Genomic DNA, 17242 nt, shown 5'->3' on the forward strand with positions numbered 1-17242 from the left:
GCAAATGTTCTCTAATGTTTCCTGATGGGTAAATATTATTTAATGTTTCTGTATGGGTAAATATTTGCTAATGTTTGCCTATGTGCAAGTATTCCCCCATGTTTCCCTATGGGCAAATATTCTCTAAAGCTTCTCTATGGGTATTCTTTAATGTTTCTAATGGGGGACACCTGGCTGATGTGAAAGGGGAGTCCAAGTAGACCACAAATTGAACATGAGTCAACAGTGCGATGCAGCAGCTAACAAGGCCAATGCGATTTTAGGCTGCATCAATAGAAGTGTAGTGTCTAGATCAAGGGAAGTAATAGTGCCACTGTATTCTGCTTTGGTCAGGCCCCACCTGGAATATTGTGTCCAGTTCTGGGCACCACATGTAAAAAAGGATGTGGAGAAACTGGAGCCATGTGTCCAAAGGAGGGTGACCGAGGAACAACTTAGGGAGCTGGCTATGTTTAGCCTGGAGAAGAGAAGGTTAAGAGGTGATATGATAGCCCTGTTCAAATATTTAAAGGGATGTCATATTGATGAGGGAGCAAGCTTGTTTTCTGCTGCTCCAGAGACTAGGACCTGGAGCAATGGATGCAAGCTGCAGGAAAAGAGATTCCACCTCAACATTAGGAGGAACTTCCTGAGAGTAAGGGCTGTTCGACAGTGGAAGACACTCCTTCCTCGGAGTGTAGCGGAGTCTCCTTCTTTGGAGGTCTTCAAGCAGAGGCTGGATGTCCATCTGTTGGGGATGCTTTGATTGGGATTTCCTGCATGGCAGAATGGGCTTGGACTGGAGCCTGGCCCTAGTTGCGGTCTCTTCCAACCCTTCTATGATCCTCTGTCTCCTTATGGGCCAATCTTCCCAATGTCTCTAATGTCTTCCTATGGGCAAGCGCTGCATTTCTTCCCTTATTTCTAGGCCTGAGAGCCCTCTCTGCTTCCCTCAGCTGAGCTCCATGGAGGGAGGAGGCCTTAGTCCTGAGGCCCGTGAGAGAGAGAGAGAGAGAGAGGACTAGGAAAGCGAAACCAAGGCGCCCAGCGGCCCGTTGCCCTCCTCCTCCTCCTCCTCCCTTTGGCCTGGGAGCCAGGGGCCGAGGCCGGGCCCTCCCTCGTCCCTCCTTCCTCCTCCGCCTGGAGGGAAGAGGAGGAGGAGCCGGAGAGAGAGAGAGAGGAGACCCAGCAGAGAGGCTCTTCTTCTTCTTCTCCCGGCCGGGCCTGGCTCCTGCTGCTGCTGCTGCCGCCGCCGCCGCCATGAGGAAGCTGTGCCTGGCCTCGGCGGGGGTCCTGGCCCTGACCTGCCTGGTCCTCAGCATCGCTCTCCTCGCCGCCCGCGTCCTCGAGAAGGTGGTCGACCTCCAGGTCAAGCAGGTGAGGAGGGCCTCCACACGTTACGCGAGAGAGACGCGTGTCAGGGAGAGAGGAGGAAGGAGGACGAGGAGGGGGGGCCGCTCCTCTGTGGAAAGAAGTTGCAGCAGAAGATTTCGCAGACACTGGTCTATTAAAGGGTGGCATCCACACGTTACGGGAATAGGATGCGAGACGCGTGTCAGGGCTGGAAGGAAGGAAGAAAGAAAGAAAAATGGAGGTCCAGTCCACACTGCAGAAATAATGCAGTTTGAGACCGCTTTAACTGTCCTCTCTCACTGCTGCAGGGAATCCTGGGATTTGTAGTTTGTTGTGGCTCCAGAAGGCTCAATGTTTCACAGTTGGCACAGTTCCCCAGCATTGACCCAGAGAAGATAAAGCGCTCCCAAACTGGATTATTTCTGCAGTGAGGACTGGACCAGACAGAAAATAGAGGTTGACTTTCTCTCTTATCTGGAGAGGTGTTTTGATTTCACATTACTACTACTACTACTACTACAAGAGTATTTGGGTTTGGGAATATTTACACATTGTTGTTGCTGTTGTTGTTGTTCAGGGTGACCAGGTGTCCTTAACCTCAAAGGAGGATAAGGCACAGCAAAATGTAGGACTTCGGAGGGAAAGGGGAGGACATGAGCCATTAAAACCTAAAAGCACTCATGTCAATGTAAATTCATGCTCCTTAGCCATGCTCCAAATGGAGGGCGTTTTGGAATTCCTCCTGGACAGAAGGTTGAAATGGAGGGCATGTCCTGGGAAAGGAGGACCTCTGGTCACCTTGTTATTGTGTACCTTCAAGTTGTTTCCGACTTACGGCAACCTTGAGGTGACTCAATTGTGGGGATTTCTTGGCAAGGTTTGTCCAGAGGGGGTTGGCCTTTGCCATCCTCTGAGGCTGAGAGAGTGTGGCTTGCCCAGTGGGTTTCCATGGCCGAGTGGGGATTCGAACTCTGCTCTCCAGAGTCACAGTCCAACACTCAAACCATGACACCACACTGGCTCTTATGCATAATTATACGTTATTATACTATATATAATAATATATCTTGGAAATGGGACCCAAGTTTAAACACCAAATTCATTTGTTTCGCATGGCCTTAACACACATACTTAATTTTATACACAATATTTGTATTAAAAACTTGCCCAAAATTGTAAGTTTGTGTCAGAGGACAAAGAGGTGTCACTATCTCAGCCGCCCATAAAAAAGTTTTGCATTTTGGAATACAGTATTTTGGGCTTCTGGATAATGGAGACTCAGACGGTATTGATCCACTGGGAATATATGGCACACACACTTATTCCTTTGTTTAAAAATACCTCCCTTTTATTTGTATTGTATTTCTACAAAACCTCCTCCTCCTCCTTGCTTTTTTAGGTTCCATGTTGCATTTTGGCACTCTAGTGTAGACTGTGGGCTTATACAGTATCTGCCAGGACCCTACACCCCAGTTGTTGTTGTTGTTGTGTGTCTTCAAGCCATTTCCAGCTCATGGCAACCCTAAGGGGGGGACTCATCATGGGGTTTTCTTGGCAAGGTTTGTTAAGAGGAGGTTTGCCATTGCCTTCCCCTGAGGCTGAGAGAGTGTGACTTGCCCAAGTTCGCCTAATGGGTTATATGACCAAGCTGGGAATCTAACCCTGATCTCCAGAGTTATCATCCAACACTCAAATCACTATCTTCGTGCCATTCCTATTTACTTGGGAATAAGCCCAGCTGGCCAATAAACTTGTAAGGGAACGCAGTGGAATTTCTTTCTCATTAAGCCTATGCACAAGATCACACCGCACTAGTATAATTGACTTTATGGTAAGGTAGAAGTTGGCTGTTTGTGGCTGGGTTTTTTTACAGCTGGCTGCAAAAGAGCAAAAAAGAAACAGTGTGATTGTGTGTCTGTGTGTGTGTGTGTGTGTGTTTTGCAAGATTGCTTTCTCCCATCTGCAGAATGATTGTGTTAGAGAGAAAAATAGCAACCACTTGAATGTTTTCTCAGGGTATCTGTATCCCTCCCTTGTCTCAACAGCAACTCTCTTCTCTTAATGTATAACCAGGGTGGGGAACGTGTGACCCTCCAGGTGATGTTGGATCGTAGGTCCCATGGTCCTTAACCACGGTTGACTGTGGCTGATGGGAGTTGCAGTCCGGCTTCATCTGGACATGGTGACCAGATGTCATAACCACAGAGGAGGGCAAGGCACCGTAAAATGAAGGCAATTCAAGAAAAATGGAGGTCCTTACCAAATAAAAGCTGAAAAAACACTCATATAAAGATAAATTCAGGCTTAACCATGCTCAAAATGGAGGAAAACATGAATATAAATCTAAATTCATGCTTCATGGGTCCAAAACACTGTAGAAATAATCCAGTTTGAGACCACTTTAGCTTTCCTGTCTCAATACTAGGGAATTCTGGAGACTGTAGTTTTGTGAGACAATTAGCCTTCTCTGTCAGAGTTCTGGTGTCACAATAAACTACAATTCCCAGGATTCCCTAGCGTTAAGCCAGGCCAGTTAAAGCAGTCTCAACTTGGATTATTTCTGCAGTGTGTTTTGGACCTTAGGCTCAAAAGGAAGGACATTTTGAAATTCCTCCTGGACAGAAGGTTGAAATGTAGGATGTGTCCTGGAAAAGGAGGACATCTGGTCACCCTGCACTGCACTGGTGGAGCAACACACTCCCCACCCCTGATGCATGGCACTCTTCCCACTGTGAAGACACTGCTCCTTATCCTAAAATCTGGATTGCCCCACATGTACTTTACTCGCTGTTTCATCACAGTTACTCAACACTCGTGACTGACAAGGAAATGTGTGAATCTACTCCGTTGAAGAGGACTGCCTTTGAGGTGAAGCCAGCTGCTGAGGAAAATTCTTGTCCTGGGTGTTTTTGTGGTGGGTCATTTCCATGACCAGGCACACGGTTTTTGAAGACAGATGTGAAATGACTCCAAGAATGTGCACCTGCTTAAGTATTTATATGATACAATAACTTTTCAGAAGTGCAGTCTTCCAGAGTGGTTTACAAACCCCCAATGTTGGTGTTACTTGTGAGGAAAAGGCTCTTGATATTTGCTCGGAATTGGGTTGCCACATTCCAGCCCCTCATATCCATGCATCTCATATGCATTTTATGCAGTTATTAATTCACATTCTGACTATGCAAGTTCAATACATGAATCATTGGGCTTTTGTACCATTATGATTTGACTTCAGTACCAGTATCAAGCTAGAGTTCTTTTTCCCCTTCTTTTTCCCCACAGCTGGTGTTAAGAGAGGGAGGCTTCCAAGCGACCCCAGAGGATAACGGGACTCCATTGTCTCTCTTGAGGCTACTATTTACAAGTGAAGTTCCATCATGCCTTAGCTTCAAGCCACTAACACAATCATCAGACTACACAAGGCTATCTCTACTTGCTTCCTTTCCTTTTCTGCCTTCTGGGCTGTCAGGGAAGAAAGGAGGGAGTTGAAGAATAAGGTGGCAAAGCCTGCAGGATGGGATGAGGTTTCCATCCATGCCAGTTCCTTGCATGGTTTCCTGCTTCAGTGCCACTACCACATTTTAACCTACCCAGTGGCCCGCAACGAAGGAGAAGGATTTACTACTTCAACTGGCCTAGCTGGCCGGGACATTTTTTAGGACATTCCTTCAGTCTGCGATTTTCCAGGTTTTCCAGAACAAATGGCAACCCTGGCTCAGAAGTACAGTTTGTCCACATACACCTGGCATACCATAACGCTTTGCCATAGATATGGTGCAACATGGTAGTTCTATTTCTTGAACAGGGAGGAGGACAACCAAATAGTAAAGTAGGAAGAGTTCTATACGCTTCTTTAGATGTCATTAAAAAAACGGTCTCTGCTATTCTTTTTGAAAGAGGAACCCATGCTGCACAGTTATAGCACAATGGTTTAACCTCAACTGTCATATTAACATCCTATTAACATCCTAGACTTACGATTAGTCCAGCCTGAATGTAATTGGTTAGACATTTGTGGCAGAGGGCCAGGTGAAAGTAAAAATAAAACAACAATGTCTCTTCAAGTACCTTTATTTAAGGTTGTTTTTTAACAGCCTGCCTTATTGTGCAGCATAATTTTAGGGTGGCTAATACAGTATTGTCAAATATATTATTGAATCAGTAATATTTGTTTCTTTGCTTAAGTATTTATGTGATACAACAACTTTTTAGAAGTACCACATTTCAAAGTAGTTTATAAATCCTCAGTGTTGGGGGGGGCAGGAAATAATAATAACAACAACACAAAGTGTGAAACAAAACTGTCTCAGTAAAGGTGTGTGTAGTATAACCAAAGGAGCCAGCATGGTGCAGTGGTTTCCGTGTTGGAATAGGACTCAGGGAGAGCAGGATACCAATCCCTGCTCAGCCACTGAAGCCCACTGACAGACCTCGGGCATGTCACACTCTCTCATCCTGAAGAGGAAGATAGTGGCAACCCCCCATTTGAATGAATCCTGTTAAGAAAATTCCACAATAGGTTTTCTGTAAGATAGAAATGACTTGAAGATACGCAGCAACAATAACAGCAACAGGTACATCCAGACACCACCCTGCCACATTCTTATGATGGTAGTCTCTCACATTACAGACACATTGCTGAGAGTAAAAGAAAGCTCTATATTTTGCCACTGGCAAACCTGATAGTAGTTTGTTCTTTCTGCACTGCAAGGTGGTTGTCTTACTGTGACCTTTATGGTCTGGATGGTGTGGGTTGATTTGTTATTGGGTCTGTGTGTGTATAGATAGACACTCCCACTCCCCACTTGGCCAGAGGTTGTGCTTGGTTACCGTGCTTGTCTCGTGGTTGCTGCCTTTCAAAGTGGAAGCGAATGAGGAACCAAGGGAAGGAACCTAATTTCTTTCTGTCCTATGGACCTTAGTAGAATGCTGTGGTATTCACATTGGTAACATATAGCTGATTGCGCTTCCATAATGCAGATATTGGCTAAGAAATACTCACATGATCTTTATAACTCAGGGAGACAGAGTGGTGGCTGGGCAGGGTAGGTCTGGAATGGAAAAGTGATGAGAATGGAAAGGATCAAGCACTCCCTTCTTCCACTGTGTTTTGTGCTCCAAATCCTGTTCCCAAAAAAAACAGCCATCAGCACTTTTGGTTAGATGCACTACATATATGCATGTAATAGTGTGCAGTTCCACCCTTGATTTCCCAGCCTCCTACATACCCAAAGTCTTCAGGTAGCCCTGAATATTGATTTCCTGGAATAAATAAGCCTCCTTTAAGCATAGCTGTCACCTTTCATTATATATAATAACCAGCCTTCAACCATTCTGCTTGTCATGGCATGTGTGGTGCCACCCTTTGATGATTATCAGAAGCATCCAGCCATTCTCCCAGCCTTGGTGCAACAGAGGTGGGTGGAAGTCATCACTGAGGTTCCTCCATGCCTTTCTGCAGTTTGAAACGCTCATAGCTTGTCGTTATGTCCAAACTCTAGGTAAGTACATGGGCGAACTCTGATTAGTGTTAACCACAAATTGCTTCCTTAACCAAGAACTGGAATCATGGCTTGGAAGTAATTTAGGTTAGCAGTAGCTCCAGCTTGCCTAGTTTGGATGTCACACCAAAAAACAAAAAAAACAAAACCCCAATAGTTATTATGATCAGAGCTTTAAAGTTTTATTTTTTAATAAACTGTAGCCTTGTCTGCACTGGCCAGGATATTTGGGGGGAACCTTAAGTATCCTGGCCTTGGAATTACCTCAACCTCCCCTGTTACCTTTCCCTCTGTTTCTATGCTAGGCTAGCAGAAAACATTACAGACTTGGAACAATCACTAAAGAAAATCTTAGAAGAAAGTGCAGAGGCAGGCCTAATGTTAAACTTAAAGAAAACAAATTTAAGGGCCACAGAGGATTTACATAAATTCAACCTAGATAATGAGGAAATCAAAATAGTTAAAGATTTCCCATACCTTGGATCAAACATTGATCAGAACGGAGGCTGCAGTCAAGAAATCAGAAGATTAGGAATGGGAAGAGCAGCTATGAAAGAACTAAACAAGATCCTAAAGTGTAAAGATGTACAGCTGAATACTAAAGTTAGAATTACTCATGCCACTGTATTCACTATTCCCTGATGGATGTGACAGCTGGACAGTGAAGAAAGCAGATAAAAAGAAAATTAATTCATTTGAGAGGTGGTGCTGGAGAAGAGTGCTGAGGATACCATGGACAGCCCAAAAGACAAACAAATGGATCCTAGAACAATTCAAGCTTGAACTCTCTCTGGAAGCCAAGATGCCTAAATTGAGGCTGTCATACTTTAGCCATGAGAAGTCATGATTCATTAGAAAAGACAATGATGCTAGGAAAGGTAGAGGGCAGTAGAAAAAGAGGAAGGCCAGAAGGATAGACTCAATCAGGGAGGCCAAGGGCCTGAGCCTGCAGGATCTGAGCAGGGAGGTAGAGGATAGCTGACCTTGGAGATGTCTCATTAGTTTGGTCGCCATGAGTCGAGAGTGATAGGAAGGCAGCTAACAACAAATGATTCTATTTTTCAGAATAGCAAGTAAAAAAAAAATGTGGAACAGAATAACGCCAGCCAGGGCTAACATGGAAACTGTTTGCATTTGCACCTTGAGCTCTGGAAAGATGAATAAAGAGTGAATGAACTCCTATTGAGGAATGCAGGCAGCAGGGCACTCCAGATCATGCCCCATGTTTCGGCGTTTTGGCCTGGTATAATCAAGACCGATCATTTCTTGGATTTTATTATGTGCTGTCTTTTAAAAGCTTCTCTTTTGTTACATGTTGAGTCTCTCTTATTGGAATTTCGAAACACTCCAAAATCTATTTCCCCCCCTCATGTGTGACTGCAGTGAAACCTTTGCTTGCTGATGGTTCAGTGTACACAAACTGTATTTCATGCACAAATCATTGTATAAAATTACCTTTGGGGTAAATTTGAATTATAAATGAATTTTGTGTTTAGACTTAGGTCTATATATTGCCAGGATACTCATTTGTGTGTGTGTGTTGTGTGCCTTCAAGTAGTTAGGAGTTTTCTTGGATAATAATAATAATAATAGTAATACATTTTATTTATAAACCGCTATTCCAAATAGATCATAGCGGTGTACAAGAAAATTATAAAACAGTACAATATATAAAAGCAAATGCAATAGATATATGAAACTGATAAAACATTACAATTACCAATAAAATACATATTAAACCTCTAAGAACAAGACCAAGCCAGCTGATGTACTTGAGGTTGTTACACATTTTTGGGGAAGGATCACCTTAACAAGGAACCTCGGGGAAGGATTGAGTCTTCAATCTCTTTTTAAAGAGATCTAGGGAGGTGGCGGCACGGAGTTCCTCAGGAAGGGTGTTCCAGATCCCAGGTGCCGAGATGGAAAAAGCTCTCTGTGAAGTTGACATATATCTAGAAGAAGGGATCCTCAACAGATTCTTCCCAGATGACTTGAGTGTGTGGGGCAGATTATATGGGGAGAGGCGGTCCTCCAAGTACCCTGGGCCCAAGCCATTTAGGGCTTTATAGGTTATAACCAACACCTTGTATTGTGCCCGGAAGCGAACAGGCAGCCAATGGAGATCATACAGAACTGGTGTTATGTGGTCAGCCCTGGAACATCCAATGACCAACCTGGCTGCCATATTCTGTACTATTTGAAGCTTCCGAGTTTGGTACAAGGGTTGCCCCATGTAGAGGGCATTACAGAAATCCAACCGAGAGGTTACCAGAGCATGTACCACAGTTTTAAGGTCCCCCCGGTCTAGGTAGGGTCGCAGCTGGCATATCAGCCAAAGCTGATAGCAGGTGCTTCTGACCGTCGCATCCACCTGAGAAGTCAACTGGAGCGACGAGTCCAAAAGCACCCCCAAGCTGCAAACTGAGTCCTTCAGGGGAAGCATGACCCCATTCAGGACAGGTGGACAAATTACACCACCCGGACCGGGGGAGCCTATCACTAGTACTTCCGTTTTCACTGGATTCAGACTGAGTTTGTTTTCCCTCATCCAGCCCATTACCGACTCCAGACAAGCATTTAGAGGAGAGATGCCATCCCTAGTCACTGCATCAGTCGGAGACACAGAGAAACATATTTGGGTGTCATCAGCATACTGATAACACCGCGCCCCGTGTCTCCGGATGATCTCTCCCAGCAGTTTCGTGTAAATGTTGAATAGCATGGAGGACAAAATAGCTCCTTGAGGGACACCAGATGTGAGCGCCCTCTTATCGGAGCAAACGTCCCCCAGCTGCACCATCTGGAATCTACCCGAGAGGTAGGAATGGAACCACTGGAGTACAGTGCCCCCGATACCTAACTCCCTCAGGCATTCCAGAAGGATACGTGGTCAATGGTATCGAAAGCCGCTGTCCAAAAGCAATAACAGGGACACGCTACCCCTGTCCATGCCCAGACGGAGATCATCGACTAAGGCGACCATGGCAGTCTCAACTCCATAGCCCGCCCGGAAGCCAGTTTGAAATGGGCCTAGAAAATCTGTTTCTTCCAAGATCCCTTGAAGCTGAAAAGCAACCGCTCTCTCAATCACCTTCCCCAGAAAAAGCAGCAGCGAAATAGGCCGATAATTCTTCCGAATCAGGGGGTCCAGGGAGGTTTTTTTTAGCAACAGTTTTACTATTGCTGTCTTTAAACTTGATGGAAAATGCCCCTCCCTGAAAGATGAATTGATTATACGGCGTAGCATAGAAGCAACCACCGTCCCCCCTTGGGCTGCCAGTCATGAAGGGCAGGGATCGAGAGAGTATGTCGTCTTCCTAACACTTCGAAGAATCTTGTCCACTTCCTTGGTACTAACAAACTCAAAGCGATCCAGTTTAATGGAGTCCACGGAGTCTCTGGATGCGTCTCTTATAGGTTCTGAAAAAATACTGGCGTTGAGATCAACCCTTAGCCGAGAGATTTTATCTGTGAAGAAGTTGTTAAATTCGTTGCAGCAGGCTTTACATGGTTCTAAAATAGGGTTCGGGGGGGGGGCAGTTGTGTCAGCTCCCTCACCACCCTGAACAGCTCTGCCAGACGCGACTCCCAGATGCAATACGTGCAGCATAAAATGAATGCTTAGCTGCACTTATCGTCACTCCATAGACCTTCAAAAGAGAGTCTAGGAGTGTCTTGTCGGCTAAGTGCTGATGTCTTCGTCAGTTGCGCTCTAGTCGTTGCACGGCCTGCTTCCTTTCCCTGAGATCTTCCATGTACCAGGGTTGTTTATTGGAAGCAGGCTGGAAAGGACACTTGGGAGCGATACTGTGTATAGCCCTGGAGAGATCTTTATCCCAGATGTTAGTCAGGGCATCAACAGATTCGCCGTCAGTACCAACCATATACCCCTCTAGGGTTTCCTGGAACCTTTTGGGTTCCATCAGCCTTCGAGGGTGGACCATCCTAATAGGTCCTCCACCCCCAGGGGGGCTTAAGGTAGAAGCCTTGATTCGAACTTCGACCAGGAAATGGTCCATCCATGGTAGAGCAGAGACATTAAGAACCTCTGCCCACGGATTATCCATGTCCGTACAAAAGACAACATCGAGGGTGTTACCCGCACAATGTATGGGCCCTACAACCAATTGGGACAGGCCCATGGCAGTCATGGTAGCCATGAACTCCCGAGCCGCACCAGTTGGACCATGACTGGCCTCGAAAGAGATGTTGAAGTCCCCCAGGACAAGAAGCCTAGGGGACTCCAACACCAGTTCCGAGACCAGTTGTGTCAGCTCGGCCAGGGAATCTGTTAGCGCACGGGGTGGATGGTAGACCAACAGAATCCCCAGTCTGTCCCTGGTACTCAAGGTCAGGTAAACACACTCGATGAAGTCAGTTTTTCGGACATGGTTCCTGGTCAAAGGAAGGGTGTTCTTATGGACCAAGGCAACACCACCACCCCGCCCACCTAACCTGATCTGGTCCTTCACTGAGTACCCGACCGGGAGGGCCTGTACCCACACTGCTTCTTTCTCAGGCCCAAGCCAGGTCTCAGTAATGCAAGCCAGGTCGCAGTTCTTCTCTTGGATGAGGTCGTATATTATGTGGGTCTTATTCCTAACTGACCTGGCATTGCACAGGAGCAGAGACAGGGTTTGTGGTACAGTTGCACTGACCCTCAGTTCGCTTTGGTTAGGAGAGTGGATGGAAGGAGAGATAGATATTAGGCATTGATCTCGCCTTCCTTTCTTTTGTATTTCCACCCTCCTACCGCCATATCTCCCCCTGCCCCACACTACTCCAATGGAAACTCCAACTTCAACCTCACAATTGCCAACCACCTCCCCACGCCTCCCACATTCCATGTCCAAAGACTCTCCCCTATCAAGGAACCAAAGCAGAGGAAGACTAACGATAAAATCATTCCACTAAAGCTATGGCTCGGCTGGCTATATCCAACCCATTAGCCCTACTGCCTGCTGTAGATGGTCCGGCAGGGAGTCCTCTAAACTGCGCAGTTGCACAGGGTCACAGCAGCCAAGGCTCCGGAGGTACAACCCAGCAAGCAGCAAAAGTCCACGGGGCTTTCTTGGTACTGTATTCCAAAATCCAACAAAAATCTAAACCAAGCATTTTGGATATGGGAGACTTAATCTGTTCTAGAGATTTTGCGTCTTTTTTTAAAGACTGTTAGATTATGTTATCTGTTTAATCTTGAAACTATATATGGACGAGTTTAGTATGGTATTGCTGCATTGTGAACTGTATTGGATTGTGAGGTTCTACAGGGGTTCTTTGAACCCAAGTGTCAGTCCTACACCTTTGTGTTGGCTTCTAAGGTTGCAACTATATGCTTGTTTATTTGGCGGTAAGTCCCACTGAACTCAGTTGGACATCTGAGTAAATATGCACAGTACAGTACTGAGTTGTGTACTGGTAGCTCAGTGTCTCCAGCCTACAGATCTGTATCATGAAACGTTCCAGAATCCTGAAACCAAATCAAGAGTGAGCTTTTCCCAAAAAGGATATCTGCTTTATTTGCACTTCAGCTCTGAGCTGCTCAAATTTAAGTATACTGTTGAGCAAGAAGTGCTACTCCTTTGTTAAGGTGTGGTTTATGTGGGCAAAATCTCTTGAACATAACTTATTCAGACATACTCCTCTTATTGCAAGACTGGGTGCTTTCTGGTGTTTTATTTCTTTTTTGGTAATTAACTTTATTTTAGGTTCATGTATTCTTAATTTTTGCAGGATCAGGCACCATGTCCAATGCATCCCCCCCCCCCCCCCCCCTTGTTTTGAATGCTAACCAAAAAAAAGTACACCTTTTCACTCTAACCTACTTCAGACTTTGGCCGCTATCTGTATGTGATTGCTGTTTTCTCCTGCATCTTATTAGTAAAGAGGCCTTTGAGGTCTCCCCCCCCCCCCCAAAAAAAAAGATAGTTTCAGAGTCTGCTGGAATGCAAAGCGTAGATAAACTGCCAATGTCCATAGAGGAAAAACAGCATCTACAATAGGGCATTATCTTTCTTAGCTTGTGATGTTTTGGTGTGCCCTGACAAGCAAGCTTTTGAACTTTGCATTCTGGCTAAATGTTCAGCAGAAATGGAGGAGGTGTGTGTGTGAATTTGATTAAGAGCTCTGAAAAAGCTATTGACTCTGCAGTTCTAATAGTCATAAATGAAAATCTGGATGAGGTTTGCAGACTTAATGGAATTAGCCACATCTTGAGGCAAAGAAATGAGTGTGGCAAACTCCATAGGATATACATATATATATCCATAGATTGTGAAATACAAAAATTCCTTGTGAGGCAAAGAACTGAAGTGAAAACAGTTACCAAACATAACAACTTCACAATCATTTAAAATGCTTATGAAGTATATATGACATAGATGAATGTTTTGTATAATTTAACCTTCTTGCTTCATGAGGGAAGAAGACAAGGAGTTATGCAGGGTTTAGAGGAACCAGACGTTCAACCCCGAGAATAACATTCCTGTCCTCATCTCAGCATTTGTTGCCTTCAATGGAAGAGTCAGAGGCCAGTGGATTGCTTTAGCTCGGGCACTTTGAGCGGTAGTGGGCCCTTTCACACCTCAGAATTATGGCTCTGTGCGTCAGCTGCCACAGTTTCATCCTGTGGAATTCTAGAATTTGCAGTTATGTGAGGAGAATTCAGGAGCACCTCAAATGGAGAACTCTGGTGTCTTCCCAGATTACAAAACCTCAGTGTCCTATAGGATGCAGCCAGGACAGTTAAAGTAAAATCATAGTGCTATAATTGTCTAGCTTGAAAGGGCCCTAAGTTTCTAAGTATGCCAGCAGTATGATGATCTCTAGAGGACTGGGGCCACCAGATTACTAAGGAAGGATGAACCAAGCCAGGCCAGAAACAGGAAATCTTCCCTCTCTGCCTGATTCTTCCCAGTTTTCTTCTATTTGCTTAATTTTGCATTATGTCTTCTCATCCTATCACTTGTCCCATAATGCTTTTAGCCTTCCCTTTCTTGTTGTTATTATTTAGTTCAAGAGTGAGATTTAATTTATTTCAGACTGTTGTTAACTGCTGTCAAGTAAACTAGGGCATATGACAACTCTGTGAATGAGAGACCTCCAGGTGACCCTATCATCATCAGATCTTGCACACTCAAAAGCTGTTGTTTCCTTGACTGAGGCTATCTGGAAAGCAGTCTCCTCTTTTCCTACTGCCTTCTACCTTACCATTATTGTAGTGAGCCATGTCTTCTCATGATATGGTCAAAGTACACATCAGCCTAAGTTTAGTCATTTTAGCTTCTAGGGAGAATTCAGGTTTGATTTGCTCTAGGACCCATTTATTTGTCTTTTTAGCAGCCCATGGTCTCCTCCCCAGGACCACATTTCAAATTAGTTGATTCTCTTCCTATCAGCTTTCTTAACTGTCCAGATTTCACACTGATACATTGAAATGGAATATATGATGGCGTGGACCATCCTAACTTTAGTAAAGCTAAAGGTAGCCCCTTGACATGTATGTCTAGTTGTAACCAACTATAGGGAGTGGTGCTCATCTCCATTACTAAGCCAAAGAGCCAGCATGGTTCGAAGACAACTCCTGAGGTCATGTGGCCGGCGTGATTGCACCAAATGCTGTTACCTTCCTACCAAAGTGGTACCTATTAATGTACTTGCATTTGCATGCTTTCCAACTGCTAGGTTGACAGAAGCTGAGACTAGTGATAGGAGCTCACCCCATCATGCAGCACTCCAGCCTCGAACTGCCAACCTTCCGATCGTCAGAATTGGTATCTTAACCACTGAGCCACCACATTCCATCCTAACTTAAGTATATCTTAGAATCATAAAGTCGGAAAGGTAGCTCAAGGCCCATCAGATCCAACCCCCTGCCATGCAGCAATATACAGTCCAAGCACCTCTGACAGATGGCCATCCAGGCTCTGTTTAAAGACCTCCAAAGAAGGAGACTCCATCACTCTCCAAGGGAGTGTGCTGTGCTGTTGTAAAGATTTAATTTGTTTAACAGTGATGATTGTGTTGATATTGGTTGTGCTGCTGTAATGGCCACACCACTGTTTGACTAGTTGTGCAGCTGTGGATGGTGATGCAACTGGTGTTGCATACATTTAATCATGAACAGAATTGTCACAAGCTATTGTTCTTTGTCATTGCTATGATTTACGTGTGTGTGTGTGTGTGTGTGTGTGTGTGTGTGTGTGTGAAGGCCCAGGAAAAAATCAACTGGAAAAAATATGGGAAAACACTAGTTTTTCCTCAGATGTTGCTGTGGAATATGAACCTAGTTGGAAATATAAAGGCCCAGAAAAGTTGGGGGGGACACAGAAAAATTGGGAAAGAAGACCATGGAATATGTTATTTTAAATAAATATTGTTCAGCATGTTTTTATCTTGTTTAAAGTGTTTATGGTTTTAAGCTGGAATTGTTTTAAATTGTTTCTTGTATGCCACTGTGATCTCATTGTGAAGGATGGGTGGGATAGAAGTGTATAAATAAATGAATACATTTTAGCACGATGACTAAAATGTTTCAGACAATATGTTAACATATTTACTCACCCAAAATTATTTCTGAAAACAATGTAACAGAATGGCAATTAAGACTGTATCATATCAGATTACTGCAGTTCATGGTTTTGTTCTTTTGTCACTTCTTTTTGTAGAAAACAGGTGCATTGTGTCTGCTTGACACTATGGAGACCTAGAGGAGACAAAACAATTTTCTTAGTCTTACCAATGTTGATGGTTTCTTCTCTTTTTACTGATTTTTGCTTGCTTTAATAAACTGGAAAAACCAAATATGTTCTTTAGAGGCCATATGTTCCCTAGAGTTCAGGAACTTGTAGCTCCATTTGTAACACAAAATAAAAATGTTAAATTCAGTTTGGTGTTATTGTCTGAATAAACTGTACTTTTAATTGGCCAGTTGTGATAATCTTATGGCAAACCATAATATTTTTCTAAAGTAACAAATGAAATGTGTGAATATCACCCCCCCTCCCATTTTTCTGAAAATTTTCATTCCTCCCCTAACAAATTAAAATACTTCCCTCTCCCTGCCATGGCTTCAAAAAATCAGAAATTTTACATTTCAGTGTAAAAAATTCAGTGTCATTTCATACTTATGATATAGTGGACTTGCTTATATCATGTTCATCTTTCTGACAGTCCAAAAGTCTTGTAGTGCCTACTGAATCAGATGACCATAGCTATTCCTCTGACAACAAAATGATTGTACCTCTGCATAGCCAGTGAATCCTCAAAAGCTTGCATAATGTATTTTATGCTTTGGAAGTGGCACAACAAAGGTATCACTGCTTGGGAAATTTGTATATTTCTGCACAGCCAACATGGCTACCCATGAATTTTTATTTTTAAATCATTGCCATAGAAGTGTATAGTGCAGTGTTTTTGTTTTTTTCCAATGCCAGTACAACTCTAACTGTGTGTCAGAACTCAACATTTTTTCGAGTAGATCAGAATTTGCATTTTTAGTGCATTGTTCAGTACTAATGGATATGAGAAAAAATCTGTGTACAGTATATGGAGAATTAGAATGCCAGGAAGAAGTATTAGAATCTTAGGCCCGGGACAGACAGTCCTGAAGTGGCGTGCCGCTGGCGATATCTAACATGGCATGGCGGCGGCATCATGCCATGCAGGAACTCACAATCAAAGCACACACACACACACCGCTGACACATGGCCATCCAGCCTCTGTTTAAAAACCTCCAAAGAAGGAGACCACCACACTGTGAGGTAGAGCGTTCTAGTGTTGAACAACTCTTACTGTCAGGAGGCTCTTCCTAATGTTGAGGTGGAATCTCTTTTCCTGTAGCTTGCATTCATTGTTCCAGGTCCTGTTCTCTGAAGCAGCAGAAAAGAAGCTTACTCCCTCCTCGATATGACATCCTTTCAAATATTTAAACAGGGCTATCACATCACCTCTTAACCTTCTCTTCTCAAGGCTAAACATACTCAGCTCCCTAAGTTACTCTTCATAGGGCATGGTTTCCAGACCCTTCACCATTTTGGTTGTCCTCTTCTGGACATGGTCCATCTTCTCAACTTCCTATTCTAAGGCCTCATCTGTACTGGCCAGGATACTCCAGGGGCAGCTACTCCATTTCCCCCCCATTCCCTTGGCCTCTTTTTCTGTGGTGCAGTGGTTTTCTGCACAGGCATCCTGCTGGGCCATCTGGTGCATTCACCACCACTGTAGGTTGCTCACTTCTGAAGTCAGAATGAGGGGTCCAGCAATGGTCACATGAGTGACCTCAGAATAAGTGACCTGCGGTGGTGGTGAATACACTGAGTGGGCCAGTGGGATACCCATGCAGACAGCTGGCATGCCACGAAAATAGAGAGCTCTGGATCTTCCCAGAACAGGTAAGTTTTTTTACTCC

At 44.3% G+C, this 17242-nt stretch overlaps 1 protein-coding gene across 2 annotated transcripts in view; it reads left to right on the plus strand.

The window, feature by feature from the left end:
• Positions 1-1126: 1126 nt before the first annotated feature.
• SCARB2 (scavenger receptor class B member 2) overlaps positions 1127-17242 on the plus strand; it is a 36895-nt gene continuing 20779 nt past the window's right edge. The window contains exon 1 of one of the 2 annotated variants that reach the window (XM_042467293.1): positions 1127-1356. In XM_042467293.1, coding sequence (XP_042323227.1) covers positions 1240-1356 — 117 coding nt within the window. In that variant the 5' untranslated portion in view covers positions 1127-1239. The remainder of the gene's footprint in view (positions 1357-17242) is intronic. The other variant, XM_042467292.1, reaches the window with a different exon arrangement.

The sequence above is a fragment of the Sceloporus undulatus genome, chromosome 5 (genome assembly GCF_019175285.1).
Source record: "Sceloporus undulatus isolate JIND9_A2432 ecotype Alabama chromosome 5, SceUnd_v1.1, whole genome shotgun sequence".
Classification (NCBI taxonomy): Eukaryota; Metazoa; Chordata; class Lepidosauria; order Squamata; family Phrynosomatidae; genus Sceloporus; species Sceloporus undulatus.